The sequence below is a fragment of the Brachionichthys hirsutus genome, chromosome 16 (assembly GCF_040956055.1).
Source record: "Brachionichthys hirsutus isolate HB-005 chromosome 16, CSIRO-AGI_Bhir_v1, whole genome shotgun sequence".
In the NCBI taxonomy this organism is placed as follows: Eukaryota; Metazoa; Chordata; class Actinopteri; order Lophiiformes; family Brachionichthyidae; genus Brachionichthys; species Brachionichthys hirsutus.
The window spans coordinates 1,637,632-1,657,533 of NC_090912.1; the positions used below are offsets into that span (position 1 = coordinate 1,637,632).

General features: G+C 49.5%; 1 protein-coding gene and 1 non-coding gene across 2 annotated transcripts; one reads left to right on the forward strand and one right to left on the reverse strand.

Annotated features, from left to right (window-relative positions):
* Nucleotides 1–723: 723 nt before the first annotated feature.
* Nucleotides 724–18,503, reverse strand: cacnb1 (calcium channel, voltage-dependent, beta 1 subunit). Its single transcript, XM_068750398.1, has 15 exons — nucleotides 18,414–18,503; nucleotides 16,212–16,298; nucleotides 10,279–10,398; nucleotides 10,074–10,196; nucleotides 9,691–9,827; nucleotides 9,547–9,614; nucleotides 8,894–9,054; nucleotides 6,916–6,996; nucleotides 6,778–6,836; nucleotides 6,583–6,692; nucleotides 5,786–5,794; nucleotides 4,666–4,817; nucleotides 4,055–4,150; nucleotides 3,790–3,975; nucleotides 724–2,818 (listed from the first exon to the last, which is right to left on the reverse strand). Exons 1-15 carry the CDS (start codon nucleotides 18,501–18,503, stop codon nucleotides 2,288–2,290), a joined length of 2,010 nt encoding a protein of 669 aa, XP_068606499.1. The 3' UTR covers nucleotides 724–2,287.
* trnac-gca (transfer RNA cysteine (anticodon GCA)) lies at nucleotides 16,696–16,767 on the forward strand. The gene has a single exon. It is a non-coding gene; the product is annotated as a tRNA-Cys (tRNA).
* Nucleotides 18,504–19,902: the final 1,399 nt, after the last annotated feature.

A 19,902-nucleotide genomic window follows, 5' to 3' on the forward strand; every position in this document is an offset into this window, starting at 1 on the left:
TGAATATTCAAATAAAATTTTATAAAAGCGTATTAATTGATGAGAAAATCTTGCTCCAGGTCTGTTTTCCTCGGAAGAAAAACATTTATTCGGGAGTACTTGAAGGCAACTCTGAACACCTCCCTGTCACACCGAGGAATGATGCGTGCGTAATGACGCAACGAATGACACGCATAATGATTCCATATATGTACTGAACTGCGTTTCTTTCCGTCCTCGCCCCCGTTTGCAGAATTTTAATGTGAAACTTCCGGAGGAATCTTTCTTCCGTACGTTCACTTCCACTTCCTTTTCGTAATTCGTGCGGGCATTCTTCCAGGAAGTGTTCTTAACTCAACTGTTGTAGTATAAATGCATTGAGGCATAAAGTTTTAATGTTTTATCTTAAAATACTCCGATCACTTCTTGTAAATGCCAGGAAGGATTTAAAAATGAACAAATGTTGCTGGTATTTATGCGGGGAGAGCCGACTTACTTTACTTCATTTCATTGATGTCACAGATACGATGATGTCATTAAATTCCAAAGCGCTTTTTTTTTGGCTTCCGCTGAGATTTAACTTGAAGATTTGAGAACAATGTGAGAGGAATGTCGAGAGCAGATAATACCTGGAAACATAAACACGGAAACTACAGTGAACATCTGGTTGAGCAGCTTTACGCTCATCAGAGGCGTAATAATCTCTCTGAAGTGCTCAGATCCGCATCAATGAGGCGACACGAATGGCATTTCCTGATTCAATTTTTAATTAAAATACGGAATTTATCCACAGATTAAAAATGAAAGGCAGAAAAAGCAAAATGTAGCTACAATCAGGCACCAATGATACATGTTATTTCAGAAGTTTTCTTTCTTTTTTTTTTTTAAACAATTGCGATAACGCAACAATAACATTATTTACGGATCTTTATTTTAAATATTCATTTATTCTGAAGATGAGCGGGGCCGGATGGGCCCGCCAAAGACATTCATGGATTTCTCCATTATAAATAAGTGATCAAAAGATGGAAGCTGATCCTACCCGCCCCGCCCAGCCCCATTTGATAGTCCTCTCACTCCCCCAAAAACTGAAGGTAAAAAAAAAAAGAAAAGAAAAAAGAAATCGCAAATGTCCACGGGAGAAAGCAACACCAATTCAGTCATAAATCAAGAGTAAGAAGAGAAGAGCTGCGTTTCGTATCGGGCAAGCGGGCAGCATGGGTGAAGTCGGTAGCAATTAAACCGCGCACGCACACACACACACACACACACACACACACACACGAGCCCTGGAAAAACAGAAGACTAACGAAGCTGGTGTGGAGGAAACGAGATGAAGGATGGGCTGGAGCGACGGAAATGGTACAAAAACGAGCCGTCAGAGTTAAGACGTGGCTTGGCGAGACATTCCGGCACTTGTGATCGAAGCTTTCTCGAAACGGGGTGTTTAAAGGTGGGAGTGACTAAGGCAGGACACTTCTGCATCGTGTTAGGAAAGCCAGAGGGGGGGTGGGGGGGACGCAAGCATGCAGGCGCCCCTCAGCATCCGCGAGGAAGAGGAAACAGAAAGGCCAGGCTGGAAACCAGGTCAGGGAAGAAAGGAAACGTCTTTGGAGAGCTCTTTTGTTTTCGAGCTGACGCGCATGTCACGACATCGATAAATTCTTAAAATGCGGAGGTTTGTTTTTTTAAGGTCCGGGTGATAAAGCGGAGGAGCGAGACTCCGGGATCTCAGCGGACTGAAATCCGAAGATCGGAGTGAGTTTGGTAAAGTGACCCTGATGGACATCAAACCCTGTTTAAGACGGCAGAGGACAGATGGACAAGGACGGCGGCCCGACCGGCCTTCACGCTTCTACAAAAGGAGGCGAGGTCGAGATCACAATCATAGATTCACAATCGCCGTCGTCGTGCGGAGGAATCCGTGATGCTCATGCAGGAGGAAACAAATCGTTTTCCCCCAAATAAATAAAATAAAATTGCGAGAAGAAGCCGATAAGAACGGCGTCCGGCAGTCGATGCGTTTTACATTGTACTGGGATGAAAACGGATCCTTTTATCGGCCTGACTGTGGAACCACACACACACACACACACACACACACACACACACACACACACGCGCACACGCACACGCACACGCACAAACACACACACACACACACACACACGCACACACACACACACACACACACACACACGCGCACACGCACACGCACAAACACACACACACACACACACACACGCACACACACACGCTCACACTCACACCCCTCCCGCCCCCCTTGCCTCCGCGGCACGATGCGCGTTCAGCGGATGTAGACGTCCCTCCCCCAGTCGTCCTGGTTCTTGTTGCGGCTCATGTTGGCCCCCGTGTCCACGGGGTCCTGGCAGTAACGCTCCCTCAGCTTGGCGCGTCCGTGCGGCTGCTTCTGGCTCGGCATCGGCGGGTGGTTCAGGTTCTCTTGGTCCGGCTCGGCGCCCTCGTCTTCCCAGGAGGCCTGTCGGCCGTGATGCTGCGCCAGATGGAGGCGGCCGCCGCCGCCCCCCTGGTAGGGCTCGGGCTCTTCATAGGGATCGGTCTCGATGTCCATGCAGGAGTCGCCGGCCTCGGTGTAGGCGGAGTCCCGGCTGCCCTGGGTCTCAGAGTCGAAGGTGTCCTGCCGTGAGAGGCCCCGCCCGCTCCCTCCTCGTAGCTGACCGCGGGAGGGGCGGACGTACATCTGCTGCTGCTGAGGCTTCCCCCCCGGGTCTGCCTGGTAGTCATGCAAGGTTCCGCTCCCGCCGCATTCTGTCAGAGGCCTCTCCCGCTTCTGCTCGCCGTGCACCAGGTACGGGCCCTGCAGCCAAACGGCAGCCGTGCCACACAGCAAGCGTGCAGAGATACAGACAGTCGTTAGTTAGCCACGTTAGCGAGAAGCAGAGTCGTTGGCCACGTTAGCGAGAAGCAGATCAAAGCGAGAAGCAGATCAAAACACAAGCCGAGATGTTACAGCATTAATGTTAGAGTCAACACTCAGTTATTTTAAAACCCTGACATCCACCTGCAAAGGCAAACACACCTGAGCGGTTAGTAGCTACCGTCACAACAGCGCCACCGTCTGGCAGAGCGATCTCATGGTGGGGGGGGGGAGCACATAATGAATGCTTACACAAGTTTACAGAAATTAATAAATTCCGTTTTTGAAATGTGGATTTTCTTCGGAAAAAAAACAACAGAAGGAGATCTATAAAATGTTTGACGGCCATTTGGTGCAATTCTGTTGTTTGTCAAAGACAAATAACAGTATGCAAACTCATCAATACGTAGGCAGTGGTTACTTAGCAACAACAACGCAGCTGATTAGTACTTCGTGTTGGGACGGCGCGTTAGCAGCAGCCTCCGCCGAACTCGGTGTTTGTGTTTGAAGACGCGGACGTGACTTGCTGTTTTCAGCGGCGCTACCATGGCAACACGGAGGGAGGCGGCAGACTGGATTCAGCCTCTCGGAGAAGAAAAACGAGGCCATAGAGCTAAAGATTGAAGGGTGGGGGGGCAGCAGATTTGATTTTTGCTTGATTTTGTGGACACAGGTGGCTTGTGGGTAATTTCTTTCTCCTAATTTGTGAATTCATGCGTGATCAGAGTTGTAATCGGCTTTTCCTCCGCGGTAAACGGAGCACGCCGCTGGCTTCAGGTCAAGTTGCCCCCTTTTCCCGTGCCTGCTGGACTTCAGAGGGCATGCTCCTCCTCTTTGGCATCAGTCGCTACGGCGCCGACCATGTCGGGCCACGGATCCATATTTCTGCGCAGGGAGGTGAGCACCTGTACCTGCAGGTTGGAGACGGGCTCGGGGGAGGCGGCTAGGGCGGCGGTGGCCATGGTACGGTTGAGCAGGGGGTTCGGGGGGTTGCTGCTCGGAGGGTGCGTCGCTTTCCAGTAGGCCTCCAGGTAGTCGGCCAGATGCTCGCAGGCGTCCTCCAGCTGGTTCTCGTCCAGGATGATGTCGAACAATTCCTGCACGGAAATAGAAATGGGGTTTCGCTTGGATGAATGGAATTCTGGCATCGGTTCAGACAAACAAAGACAAACTCACTGGTGGACACTGGGCCAATTTGTCCGCTGCCACCATTTGGACATTTAGATGTTTGGCCTGGGACTTCCCTCTGGATTTGATGAGCCTCTGGAGGACCTGCGGGGAGACATCGCCTAATCATTCACGTGAAAACTGCTTCGCCGCATTGAAACGTGTCTCCCAAAAGTCCTTCAGGGACGTCAAATTAGCATTCCGATACCAAAGCTGCTTATCTGTTCAGCTAGATTTCCATCATTGAGTTCTGCTCGTAGCTCACAGCAGCTAATCAGAAGCTAAATTGACAAAAAAAAAGAAGCTAATATAAAAGAAATTTGTGTGCAAAACTTGCTTTCGCTCCCTTATAAGAAAACTCCATGGGACATCGTGCAAGTTTTAAAGATTTCATTTGAAGTCCTGGTTACTGATAGTATTTAAAGTTGCAAAAGCCACTGTGGTGCAGTGGTTAGCGCTGTCGCCTCACAGCGAGAAGGTACTGCGTTCAAATCCTATCTTTGCGGAGTTTGTATGTTCCCCCCGTGTCCGCGTGGGTGTTCTCCAGGTTCTCCGGTTGGAAGAAGAGGCTGTATAAAAAGTCCAACATGAAAATCATCAGGATGATATTCCCAGGCTACCTTTGGTGATGCTATTTTGATATAGACGACGATCGGCGCCAGGGACGTCTTGGCCAGCTGGGAGGGGTGGTTGATGGTGTCTGCATCCAGAGCAACCAGCTGGAGGGTGCGGGCCAGCTCGAAGATGCGCTCGATCTCGCTCTGCACCTCCGCTGCAGGCGGAGGAGACACGGAACGCGTTAATCCGGAGCATGTCAGCCCCACTTCCTTCACTTGGTGCACACGAGCAGAAGCGACGTGTTAGTTCTCAATCATGCACGCCCAAGTTTATAAAAAAAAACAAAGAAAAACTTCACGCCGCATGAATTAGACGGAACCACATTCCAAGTTCCATTTATGCCGCCGCTAAATGGAACAAGCGCCGCATCCTCATTCTGCAGCGGCGTTCGGGAGTTCCTCGTGTCTTTTCCGATCGGGGAGGCACGTAAGAATGAGATGCCTGTGGCGTTTGCAATGACTAATAATGTAAACAAAAGAGAAACGATAAAAGAAGAAGAAGAAGAAGAAGCAACCGTTAGTTTCTGTTAGCGCTGCTGTGCGCGGCGGTGATCCGATTATCAGGCCATCCGCTCGCCGTTCTCGTTTTCATTGTTCCTCAACAACAGCCTATAAATCTTCTTATTGACCATCTCGAGCTCAGACCCCACCCCCCCCCCCTCCTCCCTCCTTGCACTTTTCTTAATTAACCCACTGACGGGTGAGGAGAGAGAGATTAAAACTGGAGAGAGCAGAATGTTCCTCTCCTCGTCGCCTGAGGAGGCGCTGCTGCTCCCGAATGCACATCGGGGGGGAGGGGGGGGGGGGGGGGGGTCAATTTAGCCTCCAGAGGACCGAGGGGTGGAGGAGGAGGATTCCATCAACCCTGGCGACACACTTGTGGAAATTTGGCTCCATCTACAGTGAGAGATGAGATGGATGAGACGAGGCCCAGCTTCCAGCTTCTTGGACCGGCTGCCCCCCCCCCTTCGGTTTTGTCGCTCTCTTGTGTCAGAGACTACAGGCCGTCACACGGACGCACGAGGAACAGAGAAACTGACAGGCAGGCGAGACAAACGATGTGTGGGATGATGACGAGGGTGAGAGGAAGAGGGGAGGCAGGAGGGAGAGCATGTATACGTACCCAGGATGTCTGAGTCAAAAGACAGGGTGGCGGAGGATGGGCGGGGGGGGGGGGGGGGGGGGGTGATGGATGGGTGGAGGGCAGAAAAGACAGGATGAGGAAAGAAAGAGGAGGGCAGATCAGAGGAGGTATAAAAGGGGCACTTTGAGGTTTTTGGATGCCGAGTCCTCCTTTGTGTCGATTAAACAGTCGACACAAAGGAGGACTCGTCATCTGAACCTCCTCATGCAAACACGCAGCAGGAGTCAGCTGTTCCTACAAACCAGAAAACGCTGCTCCTCCAGCAGGCTCCACCCACGAGTCAGTCAGTCTGTCTGTCTATCTGTCTACAGCAATATTTATCTATCTATCTATCTATCTACATCAATATTTATCTATCTATCTATCTACAGCAATATTTATCTATCTATCTATCTACAGCAATATTTATCTATCTATCTGTCTACAGCAATATTTATCTATCTATCTATCTACATCAATAATTATCTATCTATCTATCTACAGCAATATTGATCTATCTATCTATCTACAGCAATATTGATCTATCTATCTATCTATCTATCTATCTATGTACATCAATATTTTTCTATCTATACCGGTAATTATATTCCATGCTTGGATCTGTATCTATAGATCAATATCTCCTGTATATCATCCATCCCTCCATCCATCCCTCCATCCTATGAATCACAGACACTGGCAGGTATTTAAATGGACGTTTAGGGACGCGATGACGCACTCAGATTCGGTTCCTTGTCTGAGCAGTGAAAGAACAGAACCGGTTCTGCGGGTCTCACCCAGGCTGGATCGGGTGCTGGAGCGCTCGATGATGGTGTGTTTGCTGGGGTTGTTGAGGACCGAGCGTTTGGCCAGCGAGATGTCAGCCGTCACCCGTGTGATGGATATCCTGAAACGCAGATTCAGGGACGGCGGTCCTCATCGGGTCGGCGAGCAGGAGGACAACGTGACGGCTGCGTAATGTGGATTCTTACCTGCCCTCAAATTTGTGTTTCAGGAAGTCGAAGAGCGCTTTCTGCATCATGTCTGTCACCTAAAGACAAACCCCGCCCCCCACCTGAGACAAAAGGTGGCGACATTCCCGATCGTATTCTGATCATTCCTCTTCTTACCTCGTATCCTTTGAGCGACGGCCCAACCAGGATGATGGGTCTCATGGAGGGCACCACGTCGTAGGGCGGGACGTGCTCCATCTGAGCCAGGACGAGATCCAATCAGATCCACAGCCAGACAAGTCAACATCAACACAGACACGCCCTCTCCTCCCGGGCCCTCCATCCCACCCGTCTGGAGAGGTCGGAGGATCGATGGCGAGTTTCAGACGCCTGATGTTTGTTTCACTGACCACCTGGCGCAGGGATCGATCCCTCACGGAAAGCCCTCGTTCCTCGTTCCTCGTCCGCTGTCTCACGCAATTAAAGTGTCCATAATTAAAGCAGATGGGGTGTCCGGGGTGTCAGGAGGACGCCGCCGCCGCCGCCGCCGCCGCCGCCTTTCCATCAGCACTTGGTTTAATTTGCAAAATCATTCCACCCAGCAAATAAAATTGAAAGTAAAAATTCGCTTTTTTTTTAAATTTGTTGGTCAAATTTGAGATGAATTTTAATTTTTTTTAAAGAAGAAAAAAAAAGAAAAATCAGCAAGTTTGAGTGGCTGGAAATATTTACAATTTCCAGCCACTTATTTTTTATTTTCTTTATCCTATTTCAGTCATGCAGATGTGCACAGATACAGTTCTGGGATATAAAGAACTCCACATAGACACTTAAATCTGCTATACCGCTACGCCCACACGCTAACATCCCATTGATGACGGATGCATCCATGAGCATTATTCCTTTTCAGTAAAAGCCTTCTCTCCGTGGGGACGGGGTGAAAACTGTCACACCTCCCATGAACCCCCCCCCGTTTCCATTCCATGCACGCCCCCTCCTCTATGATCAGCTCCTCTGGTGCTGCTCCTCTATTTTGCGTTACATAAGGAGGAGGCGCGGGAGCTCATTTCACCTCGTTTGTAATTCACAGAAGCTAAAAACAGTTGTTCAAATGGCCCTCGTCTCTAAAGGGGGCGAAGCTGGAACGCCACAGCAGCAGCGCTCGTCCAGTCTGAAGGGCGTGAGTGCAGCGTGGGATTTAGATGGACGATGACGTGCTAATAAAATAGAGCCGAGATGCTTTTTTTTTTACAGTATAGGAATAAATTTTTTGCTAAAAATGAAAAAACATTTTGAGTCAGTTTTAGAATCTGGACTTCCTCAGGGATAATTCAAATTACTTCAGATTTGTAGATATAAAATACCTAAAAGCATTTATTTCAAACACGTGGATACAAGTTCTGTCGTTTTCCATTCTTGACGTGACGTCTTATTTCTGCAGCTGCGGTGTGTGATTTAAATGTTGCTGAAAAGCGTTTTCGCTGTCGGCCTATTTTCATGAGTGGAAATGAAAGCGCGTCAGGATGTTTTCTCGCATCGCTAATGCTAACGAGGTCTGCCAGCAATCTGCACCCGCATCTGCGCACCTGATTTGCAGGTAATCCTTTTTTTTTGTGCTTTTAATGCACATGTTTGCACAAGAAGGAAGGATTAGTGAAACGTTGTTAGAGGTTAGTCTTGAAAACAAACCACACTCACCGACTTCTGTTTCTGTTTAGCCGGGCCCCCTACAGAATCAATCCACACAGAAGCCAAAAGAGACACACACAAAAAAAACACAAGCACAAACACACAAGAGCACATTTGGTTATTGACAGGTTAGGATGGGGGGGCGGGGCTTGGGAGAGGAGCTGTTTATCGATCAAAACGTGGCTTTGTGTGAAATATAGCACGGATTAAATAGCAGCGGCGCATCGGTTAGTTAAGCGCCTCTCCCGGCTGACGAGCACAAAAACAAACATCCAAATATATCTCAGTTTAACCGCCGAGGGGCCAAACAGTGTTAGGTTCAGGAGCCGCATCAGCAGATGGGACATTTCAGTTGTGAGCGGTTAGTAAGGGCGAGAGAAAGGAAGACCTGACCAGAGCTTGGACAAGCAGGGGACGGATGCAGGAGGGAGGCGAGCGGGGCGTCTCGGGGCCCCCCTGGGGTTACCTTCTTAAAGAAGGGCAGTCGGTGGGCATTGGCCAGGGGGGACGTTACGCTGCCTGACATGCCCTTGGAGGAGCGGGGGTCACCCTGGAACTCAGGGGGCTCCTCGGCATCCAGGTCGAGCGCGTCAGCGTCATCGGCCGCGGTGGACGCGTCCACGTTAGCTGGTGAGGCGGGAGGTTGGGCGGGGCAGGGGGAGGAAAGAGAAAGAGAGAGAGAGCAAAGGCCAAGTGGAAGAGGGCGGGAGAAAATAAAAAATGGGGTGGGGGGGGCGGGGGGGGACAGAAAATAATGTGAGATGCATCCAGATAAAGGCATGGAGGAAACGGCAACAGATAGAGAATGATCAAAAGGAGAAATGATAAAGAGAATGAAGACGAGCAGAGACAGAGATCGGCGTGACCGGAGGGCAAGCAAGAGGAAGAGGGGAAAGAAGAGACCAAGCTGAGGGCGAGGCTCGCAGGCTGGAATTGGGTTTACTGTTGGTGAGGTGGGCGTGGTTGGTTTGACAGTGGGGGGGGGGCAGACACGGCTGGGGGGGGGGGGGGGATCTTACATCCTAAAGGAACGGCTATAAATCTGACTCGTCGCGCAGGACATAAACTATTTCGCTGATCGGGACTATTTCGTCAACAAGGAGACCTCTGCGACCTCACCTGTGCCAGGTGGGGTGGGTCTGCGTGTTCCCGTGGCAACATCCAGACTGGAACTCCCTCCAGATTTACTGTAACAGGAAAGACGGTTACAGGTCCGAGCACGGTTGAGACAAAACAGTCAGAATTTTAAAAAAAGATGGCGACCTGGAGCTGAGGCGGTTCTGCCTCATCCTCTGCTCCTGCAGCAGGCGGGTGTTCTCCAGTTTCACCGGGCTGGGGATGAAGCCCACCTCGCAGCCCTCCTTCACCAGGCGCCCGATCCACCAGTCGTTGTTGTACTTCTGCGTAACGACAGCGCATCGGCAGCCAATCAAATGCCGGATCGACGCACGTGATCGACATCTCCGGGAAATGTGCGAATCCAAGGGCCTGCTAATGATTCTTTTTTTTTTTTTGCTTTGCTCGACACAATCCAGGAACAGTTTGCTATCCAGAATGATTCTGCATAAATGTTTCGCGAGGAGGCCGGACGAGACGTGGGTGTCACGTTTCAACAACAGGAAAATATCTTGCAGTTCACACGGCACCTCTTTGATGTGCAGGAAGTCTTTGGATTCGAAAGATATGGCCATTCCCTGCACGGGAACGTCGTCGCTGGGGCCGGGATTGTAACCCACATTTGTCCGCACAGCAAAGGCCACCGGCTTGGTCTGAAAGAGTAACGGTTAACCAGTGTCAAAAAACAAACAAACACGACACAGCAACGCGGAGGTGTAGCCGCTGATCTCTGACCTTTGCTTTTTCAAGCGTCGCCAGGGCCTGTCTGTCGGCCTCCTTCCTCAGGGCCTCGGGATCCTCCTCCAGCGACACGTCTGAGTCGGACGGCCGGCTGGTGTAGGAATCTGCCGAGCCCTGACGTACACAAAACATGAGCAGAGGTAGAGAGAGAAAAAAAAGACAATCACTTGTTGTTGAGGCAACCAGGCCCCCCCCCCCCCCCCCCCCCCCGGGGGGGGACATTTATCAGTGTCTGCATGTCTGCAGCATCACCAACCTGTTTGCTCATCTTCAGGTATTCCAGATGTTCTACTGTGTCTCGTTTCGAGCTATCTTAGGAGAAGCGTAGCAGAAGCCTCGGCGTTCGTATTGAATGAAAGCTGACTCGCTGTAATTTGAGGTGGAGACGCCGCCGAACAACAGGCCAATATTTCCACTGCGGCCGACGCGGAAAATCTTTTTTGCACCGGTACGACACGCCGGGTTTGTCGAGGCAGAACGAGGCGGAGAGGAAATATTGGCCCGAGGACCGGGTTACATTATAAGAGGGGGGGGGGGGGGGGGGGTATAAATTTCTCATGAAGGGGCTGCAGCTTCCGACACATTCACTACTCATGCAGCGTAACCCGATTCTCTCCAGCCGACCCCTCATCCAGACATCCATGCCGCGATAAAAACCCGAGCCTCCTGCGAACCTGCGGCGCCGGTCCGCTGCACCGCTCAGAGGCCGCCTGAACTTCTGCACGCTTGACCGTCTCGCTCATATAAGAAGGCCACTTGTTTTCTCTGCGTTGTTGTTTTTACTGACGGGGCTGCCTGGTTCTTTGTAGGAGGTTTTTGATAACTTGGGTTTTATTTCCGCAGGGGCGGAGTTTGGATGGATTTTGTTTTTTACTTATTTTATTTTATATTTTTGCCTTTATTCTGAAGAAATTCCACTAATTTGAAACAACAGGAATTCCAATCCGGTTGGTGGCGCCTCAGATGCTTCTTTAGATTCATGGCTTTGGCTGCTTCTGAGTTATTGGACTGTCTTTTTTTCATTTGGCCGAAAACCAAAATGCGCCTCCCCGCCCCCCCCACACACGTTTTGGCTTTCGTCCAAAAGAGACGCCGCTGCAGTGACTTTGCCCCGACTTTCACCCGACAAAAAGCGCCATGAGGGATAAACGGCCGTTGGCGCTGAAGGCTAAGCTAATTCCCCGCAGAATAAGACAGGATCCTGTCATTAAAGAGCGTCTGTCCAAGCATCATCGCGGCTCTCCTTCTATTTCCTGTCACTATTATTCATTAATAAAATGCCAGAATAACAATCTAATTTAACAGAGAACAAACAACTGAGTGTCTGGAGGAGGGAAGCACCTGCTCAGCATGTTAGCATGTTAGCATGCCATCCACGCGTCTCTTTATCATTTAAAATGAAAGAACAAACATGAATGTTGATTCTAGCGTCAAGGTGCTCTGTGACTTGGCAACAGCCAACCAAATGTTGACATCCCTGTTGCCAAGGCAATGGCGATCCCTGTTATCCCGGCCCCTGTAGCTGTTTCACTCTTTCCCAGAGAACGTCGCCGTTTCCTGTTGGCCTACTCAAAAGACAGGCGTTCATGGCGAGTGCATGCATGCATCCCACTCGAGTGGGAGGAATAATCCTGCGTCGCCTGTGTGGACCACCGGACCAATCAGCACAACGACGAGCGAGGAACGAATGGGAGGGAGCGGGCGACTGGTGTTTACGTGTGGGCAAACATTCGCTTCCCTGAGTCACTCAACCAGCTGATTCACATCGGGAGAAAGAAGAGAGTCAATGAAAGAAGACATGAGTCAGCACATTAGCCTGAGACAAAAGGGACAAACTGGTAGACGTCTCCTCCACCTTCTGATCTCTTCTCCTTCCCCCCCCCCCCCCCCCCCCTCTCGCTTCAACGGGCGTGTCTCTAATTTAGCGGCTTCACACACAGCTCCCGTTTGAAAATAGCTGCAGGCCACCTGACGGCGGCGCTGCGCTCCCATTGGCCACGTCAGACTACACATCCCAGCGGTGTCATAGTAACCGTCTCCGCAGCACAATCGAGAGGAGCTACAGGAAGCTATGGTGAATAAAATACCCAGAAGGGAAATCTGGCTAATCTGGCTCGTAGCATTTGAGCTTTTCAACAGGGGATCAATGAGATATTTTCCTCTGATTGGTAAAAATCCAAAATGCTCTGCCAACCTGATGGATTCCGAGCGCTGCTGCTTGGATAAACGGAGACGCCACAGAGCAGAGGGTAATGGAATAAGGAGCACTTTGAATAATGAGGGTTGAAAGGAGTCACTCTGCTGCAGGGAAATGAGTTAACATTGTTCCCGGAGATGGGAACTGTTCCTCCTTTCCACCATCACAAATGGCTCCGAGGGGGAAAATATTGGGAAATGAGGAAAAAGAGTGATCAAAGTAAAAAAAAAAAAAACTACATTCAATTATTATGAACACGCTGAACTAACAGAGAGGGGGAAAATGGCATCTTCATGCTCCTTTTCTGCTTTTTAGCATCTTGATAAAAGCAGGAGTGGTGTTATCCTGCCTTTATCAAGACGCTAACCCTCCTGAGGTCAGAGATCTGGATCCGCCGCCGCCATAAACAACAACGAGACACGTTACCCTCAGAGCCAACAGACGCCCTGATAACTAAACCCATTAAATATATTCACTCATATCAGATGACAAGGGATGTTAAATGTAAAAAAAACCACCTGAATAAAAACATTAAATATCCTTTCCCCATTTGCTTTATCTCTGAGTCACACCGGTCGACAAATCGGATAAGGAAGAGGAGGCAGCATCTCATCTCAGACGAACCAGAATGCGTTTCCCGTTTGGGAAAGAAAAGAGGGAGAACGTGGAGAAAAGGCAATCAGACTTCCTGTCTGAAGCTCGTAGATGGGTGCCCCCCCTCAGAGTAGCGTCATGGCAACCGGCCGACCAGTGTAGTGATAACTGGAAAGATGAGTCATGGACTGACCTCAATAGGAATCCTGATTTTTGTTTGTTTGTTTTTTTTTTACAAAGGAGGGAGCAAAAAAAAAAATCCCATACATTCGATGAATTCAGTGTTGCGATCAATAGCGCTGATTTATATATAACCATAATTAGGTTATATTATAAGAGGGGGGTATAAAGTCATCTGAGGTGAGTTCCTGGATTTGAACAACAGAAGCCTCATTTCTCATTTGACACTTTTGTTGCTGCTAAAAAAACAAAACAAGCTGGAATATAAATAAGAGACACAATCATCAATAAAATAGCTGTTAGTTAAAAATGACATCGATAATGAGTGCGGGAAAGTGTGTTAAATCGCTATTCATCAGACTTCAGCATGGAAACGAATCAGTAAATGAATCATCAGCCCATTAATCAAAGACTTTTCATCGTTGATCGGAGGAAACGCATCAAACTAACATGAACAGAACAAAAGGCGAGGCAGTGAAAAGCAACAAGGCGCAGAATCCAGATCTGGTCTGGGCCTGTTTGGGACAGACGCCGGACGACCGGACGCCCGGGTGGACGGCGGCGGAGGCAGCCGGTGGGACGGGGAGTCTAATTAAAAACACAGCGCCTTTCCAGCAGCTGCGGCCCCCCGGCCCAAAATGGAACCGAGCTCATAAGACGGGGAGCGACGCGAGCCGAGGAGGTAAAACTCATTCTGCCCCGTGACGGCGCGGGGCAACTTTTAAAAGCCGTAGAGCCACTCACACAAAACTGCCTCCAGATCAGCCGGACGCATATCAAAAAGCCCCCGGATCAATCCGGATCCTGCTTACCATGCCGGGCCTTCGGATCATCCCGGTCCTCTCCATGCCTCGTTTGCCTCGCTCGCCTCACCAGGGCAAACCAAGGGGGCAACGCCACAGTCCACAGACGGAGTTATGTGTATTATAGGAGTGTGTGTGTGTGTGTGTGAGACGGGGCGAGAGAGAAAGAGAGAGAGAGAGAGGTAACTAGTGTGAACGCCTGTTAGGATGACAAGTGCAGAAGTGTAGTGTGTGTGTGTGTGTGTGTGTGTGTGTGTGCGCGTGTGTGTGAGAAACTAAGAGCGGGACTCTCTTCACCTCCAACCCTCTCTCTCTCTCTCTCACACACACACACACACACAGAGGAAGCCAGCTGGGGGTCGGGTTGCAGAACTTGTGCTACATTTGCAAACTGGTGAAATATATTTAGCCCCTCGCCGGGGCAGAAAGAGAGACACGAACAGGCCGGTATGCAGCCGTCAGCCATAACTGCCCCGGCTGACGTGGGCCGGGGGCCGGGGCACTGCTCAGGGAAACCACCCTCCTATCTCCCGTTGCTTATTTCCTCTCGGCAGGGTGTGGCTGATGGGGGGGGGGCAGGCCGTTCCAGCAGAGGGCGACTTTTGACTCGATGACAGGGGCTCCTGCGTTGCCTCTTCTGCCCCTGGCATTCTCAGCTGATGACAACACAGCCGGCTGGGGAGGAGGGGGGGGGGATAAGACACGGCGAGCCACCGGTTGATTACTCAGACCGCCAGACACACAAACAACAGGGGCGCTGCTGTTATTCGTATGTCAGGACCGACAGGATGGACTGCGAGCCGCTCCCCAGAAACCTTGAAATGTGTCGTACATGGCAACCGAACGAGACGGGAAACAGGCTCTGGAGCGACGGGGGGGGGGGGGGGGGGGGTAAAAAGCAGATAAATAAATAACAAGTAAATAAAATTGTTAAAAACTCAACAACCAAAAAGCACTGCTCCCTCGTGTGTATGTGTGTGTGTGTGTGTGTGTGTGTGTCTGTGTGTGTACAAATACTGTTTCTGAGTTACAAACCTAAAGAAATACACAAGTACAGATTTTTGTTGTTGAGCATTCGCCGTGACAACCACTGTGCAGCATCACTGTGGAGTGTGTGTGTGTGTGTGTATGTGTGTATCATATATGTGATATATAAACATCATTTTCCTCCACACACTCCCGGCGCAGCAGCAGATGTTCTCTCTGTCGTTACACACCTGAAGATGGAGCGAGTTTGTGTTGAGCTCCACACGCAGGCCTGCACCACACACACACACACACACACACACACACACACGAGTGTGCGCCAACACAAGCCCATCTAAAACATCCTCTCCTCAGCCCGCCGCCCATGCCTGCGCGCGGAGGGAGATTCAGTGGCCGGGTTGCCATGGAAACCGGGCTGCGTGTACCGCTCCGGCTCCACTGTCGGCTGGTTGTGGCTCTCGTGCGTTTGTGTGTGTGTGTGTGTGTGTGTGCGTAGGTGTGTGCGCGAGACTGTAAGGCCCATACGAGGCTCTGCTTTTGGAAGCGAGGCTGAAACACGACGACCTGCAGAAACGCTGGCGGCCGCGTCGCCCGAACAGATTCTGGATGATGCGCACGCTCCAACTAAATCAAGCTCCTTCCATGATTGATCGGCGCGAGGAGGGCGGGGGCGGGGGCTCCTATCTCAAGAAGCGTTAAACCACCCCCCCCACTAAGGGTAATGAGTTTCTTGTACAGTGCGAGCCGTTAACAGCTGGGGGCTAATCATCACAGAGGAAGCTCAAGACGATCGAACCTCCTAATGATGGGAGGAGGGAGGAGACGTGGGAGGAGTCTCGGCTGAGGAGAGAATGATGATGAGGAAACAGCACGGAACGCATACGGTGGCAATAATTTATGCAAATCAGGCCCAAAGTTTTGTCTTTTTAAGCTTAATTCAGCGCCTTCCTTCACGTCGGCGTGGCCGAACGGGATCATAGGCCACTTCCTGTCAGAGACATTTCACACACACAAGAGAGAAATAATTATTCGAGGCTATTTTACCGTTTGCGGGAAAAGGCCTGAACTCCCGGGAGGAGGAACCTCCTTTTTTGACTCCATTAAACTTTCCTGCCATTCTGGCGCCTGGATCAGTCTGGAGGGAGGATTAAAGCGTGGAACGTTACCTGCCGGACGAAGCTGTTGGAGGTGGTGTCAGAGGAGGTGCTTCCATCCGAGCGCTTAAATCGGCTCTTCCTCTTGGCGTACTTTCCCTGCAGGGTCGGAGAGGTCGGAGGAGGAGGAGGAGGAAGAGGAAAGAAAAAGAAAAGTTTCATTGTGTTGCTCAATTATAAGTTGTCTTGACATGTCTGGTGGAGAACCTAGCCTCAGGGGAGCATGACAACCATTCAGGTTTGACACAACGCGATCAGGCGGACGGGAGCGGAGACAAAGCAGAGAGGGAGGCGCAGACTGGAAGGAAGTCGAGCAAGCGCCATTATTCGTCATCGTCCGGGTTCTGGTGCGAGACGGGGACCTCGTAATCCAATTGGCAGACCCCCCCCCCCCCCCCCCTGGCAAATGGCCCATCCCGGTTGGGGAAGAGGCCACGCATAACATTATGAGTCCGTTGCCATGGTTACACAACGCTTGTGCTTTTCTGGTGACAGGGGGGGTATAGCTCAGTGGCGGAGCAATTGACTGCAGATCAAGAGGTCTCCGGTTCAAATCCGGATGCCCCCTTACCTTTCTCGGCCATGTCGTTGTTGTTTTTTTTGTGTCCAATCACAGACGCTGGAAGGGGTTTTGAACGTCTGATCCTGGATCAGACGTTTTATTTGGTAAATGAAAAGATTTTAACCAGCAACGAATTTTGTTTGGAGACCCCCCCTAATGGCAGAAAAGGAATACTACACATTCTAAATCATTAGAATGCTTGAGTTCAAGTCTGTTTACATTTACGTTCAACATAGAATGAGTGAGTGCAGGTACATGCATGATGGGTGGGGGTGGTGGTGGTGGGGGGGGGGGGTCGCTCTGATCTGAGCCGGGATGGGGCAAGTTCCTGCCAGAAAAGGGCACGGAAATGCCAAAGGAAGTAAAGAGGGATGGCTTCCTGTTGGTAGGGTGCTGTGTGTGTGTGTGTGTGTGTTGCGGGGGGGGCTCCTGATATTGCTACCCAGAATGCTCCATACATTATTCTGCTCACAAATATCGACGCTGATCTGCAATCTGATGGCGGCCAGCAGCCGTGCTTTTTAATCTAAGCAGCCCTCAGGCACTGACTCTGGATCAGCTCATTTCTTCTTCTGTGGTGTGATGCTGGGAAACCATCGTCTTCAGGATATTACAAACGCCGATCCCCAAAGTTATAAATACAGACACCAGCAAGACAAGCTCCAGGTCTGCATGAACAAGTGATTGAAGTCTCACACACACACACACACACAGTTTCCACCGCCTGTCACAAGGAGGGGGGGTCCATCTGTTTCTCACCAGATCAAGATCTGACTTTTTAAAACAGACGGGACGAGGTGAGACGGGTGGAGATAAGCGGTACGTTCCAAAAAACGAAATCAGGAGCGACGAGGCGCAAGGATGAGGAGGACTGAGGAGGACTGAGGAGGAGTGAGGAGGAGTGAGGAGGAGTGCGTTGGCTCGGTGTGAAAGCGTCGGTTGTCTGCGCTGACGTGTTGTTTCTTCCTTCTTCTCCTGGTCCTCCAGAGAGACAACGACCGAGCTCGGCGTGGGTGTGTTCGTTCTCGATGTTCATCCATTTCAACTCTCGTGACTAAACATGCCCACTGACGACGTGGCACGGCCTATTTGTGGCTGCGAGGAGAGCGACACGGTGACAGGCAGAAACGCAGGCGGAGGAGAACAGGTGTCACCTCTGAATTCATCATTTAAACTTCACCTTAATCCATATCATAATAAATAAAAACATCCTCCATCCTGAAAAGAGAACATTTAATCCACTTGATGTATTACTGCTTATAAGGATGATGTTGTGCGTTTCTTCAGGACCGAATGTGCATTAAAAACAAAGAGCTACATCACAACCTCACACTCACGGACACACACACACACACACACACACACACCTGGATACTTATTAAAAACTAACAAAATTATCCTCTCAACAACAGGAAAAAGGCTGGAATCATAAAACACAATCAAAGGAACGTTACAAATCTATTTCCGGCTCCTCCTCATCAACCAACTGCAACGAATTCGGGCTCAGCCGCGTTTTAATTTGCGACTCTCCATTGAGGAACAACCTGTTAATCTGCACACAGGTGTTTCACTGCCTTGAGAAAAACGAGCCTATTTATGGCACAGGTGAACATTTAGAGCAGGTTCTTTATAGTTCTGACCCTTGCTCTTACCTGTGCGTGCGGGTGGTGGTCGAACATGTCCATTTGGATCTCCTGGGTTGAGGTCGAAGGCGTCCTGGACATACTACTTTTCTGTACCATTGATATAACTTTTGGAAATCAATTTTTTAGTTTCGCGTGTTTATGATGATTCGGGCAGACTCATTGTTTTTTTTTTTTATTCCCAGGGAACGAGAAGCCGCTGATGAATCTGAGGATGGTGACACAATGGCAACTGCTGCCTCCCTCCAGCCGAGAGCGTGTCACACTGGCGCACCAGCGGCAAGACACCGGGGATAACGCAGGTACACTTCCGGTCGCGGCTTCAAAATAAGATGTCGAAACAAAGATTTTAATTTTTTTCCCCCTAAATATAGCACAAATATAGACATGGAAAGAAAAATATTGTGCTGATAAAGTAATTCCACAAAGGTTTGTCGAGTGCTTTAGTTAGTTTAGTTTTAGTCAGATGGGGCATCTATTTCAATTTTATTGTAATTGTACCACGCAACAACAATTAATTTCTTCATTAATCAGTCATAGATTCTTATTTTATTACTTTATTCAAAATAAATATAATCGTCAGTTACATCTAGTGAAATTCATATCAAATAAAAAATATTAGTAATCACGGTAATTATATATCAAACCGGGAGAAATAACGTCCTTTTATTGTGAAGGTTATTTCTCTAACTTCCGGTATGCTGACGTCTTCTTCCATTTTTTTTTTACGTCGTTTCTCTCTCCTGCGTGCGCTCCGGCTGGGAGCAGGACGACCACGCCCCAAAGAACAGACCCCACCTTTACTTATCGATAGATAGACGGGTGAACCGGAAGCAGAACATTTATAGATGAGGCTGTAGTTTTTATTTTTCAGTTTGAGTTCTTGCTCCAGCTGTTTTGACCTCCTCTGGATGGATATAGATGTATTAGTGATGAAGAGAGCCCCAGTCATCGTCACAAACACCCCGATGTTTCCCGCAGAACGCCGCTGCTGCTGGATGCTGCTCTCACAATGTTTGCCAGGAGTCTCTGATTTTATTTGCTTATCTAGGTCACCTGGGGTGAAGAAGTCACAAGTGCTTCTCGTGCACCCACATTGCAATGTTACCATGGTGACAGGCTGCTGCAGCCGCTGTCTGCAGATGAAGCCAGAATGAAAGAGCGGAATCTATCTTTATGAGAAGCTATCAAAACCGCTCACTTTTTTCTTCTGCCGGTCTCTTTTATTGCTGCTGCGCTTATTATAATATGTTTTATAGCAAAATGGATAACCAAAAACACACTTATCATTACAGAAGGTAGAAGCCGTGGGCCTTCACACGATTTTATTATGTTCGCATAATGATAATAAAGTATCTTGAATCTTGAATCTTGAATATAATATTTTAAAGTCTCTAAATCAATTAGCACTTATTGATACTGCATAAGGCACAGTATATTTTAAACAAATCACAATATTCTAGACCAAGAACACTAAATTGATCAGGGTACTTAATTC

What these genes read in the sequence shown, in the direction of transcription:
- cacnb1 (XM_068750398.1), bottom strand. Translation starts at nt 18,503, where the DNA reads ATGGTACAGAAAAGTAGTATGTCCAGGACGCCTTCGACCTCAACCCAG. An exon ending in TCAAAATAGCATCACCAAAG is followed by an intron (nt 4,151 to 4,665) that starts GTAGCCTGGGAA and finishes GTCTCCCCGCAG; the next exon opens with GTCCTCCAGAGGCTCATCAA. An exon ending in AATTGGCCCAGTGTCCACCA is followed by an intron (nt 3,976 to 4,054) that starts GTGAGTTTGTCT and finishes ATTTCCGTGCAG; the next exon opens with GAATTGTTCGACATCATCCT.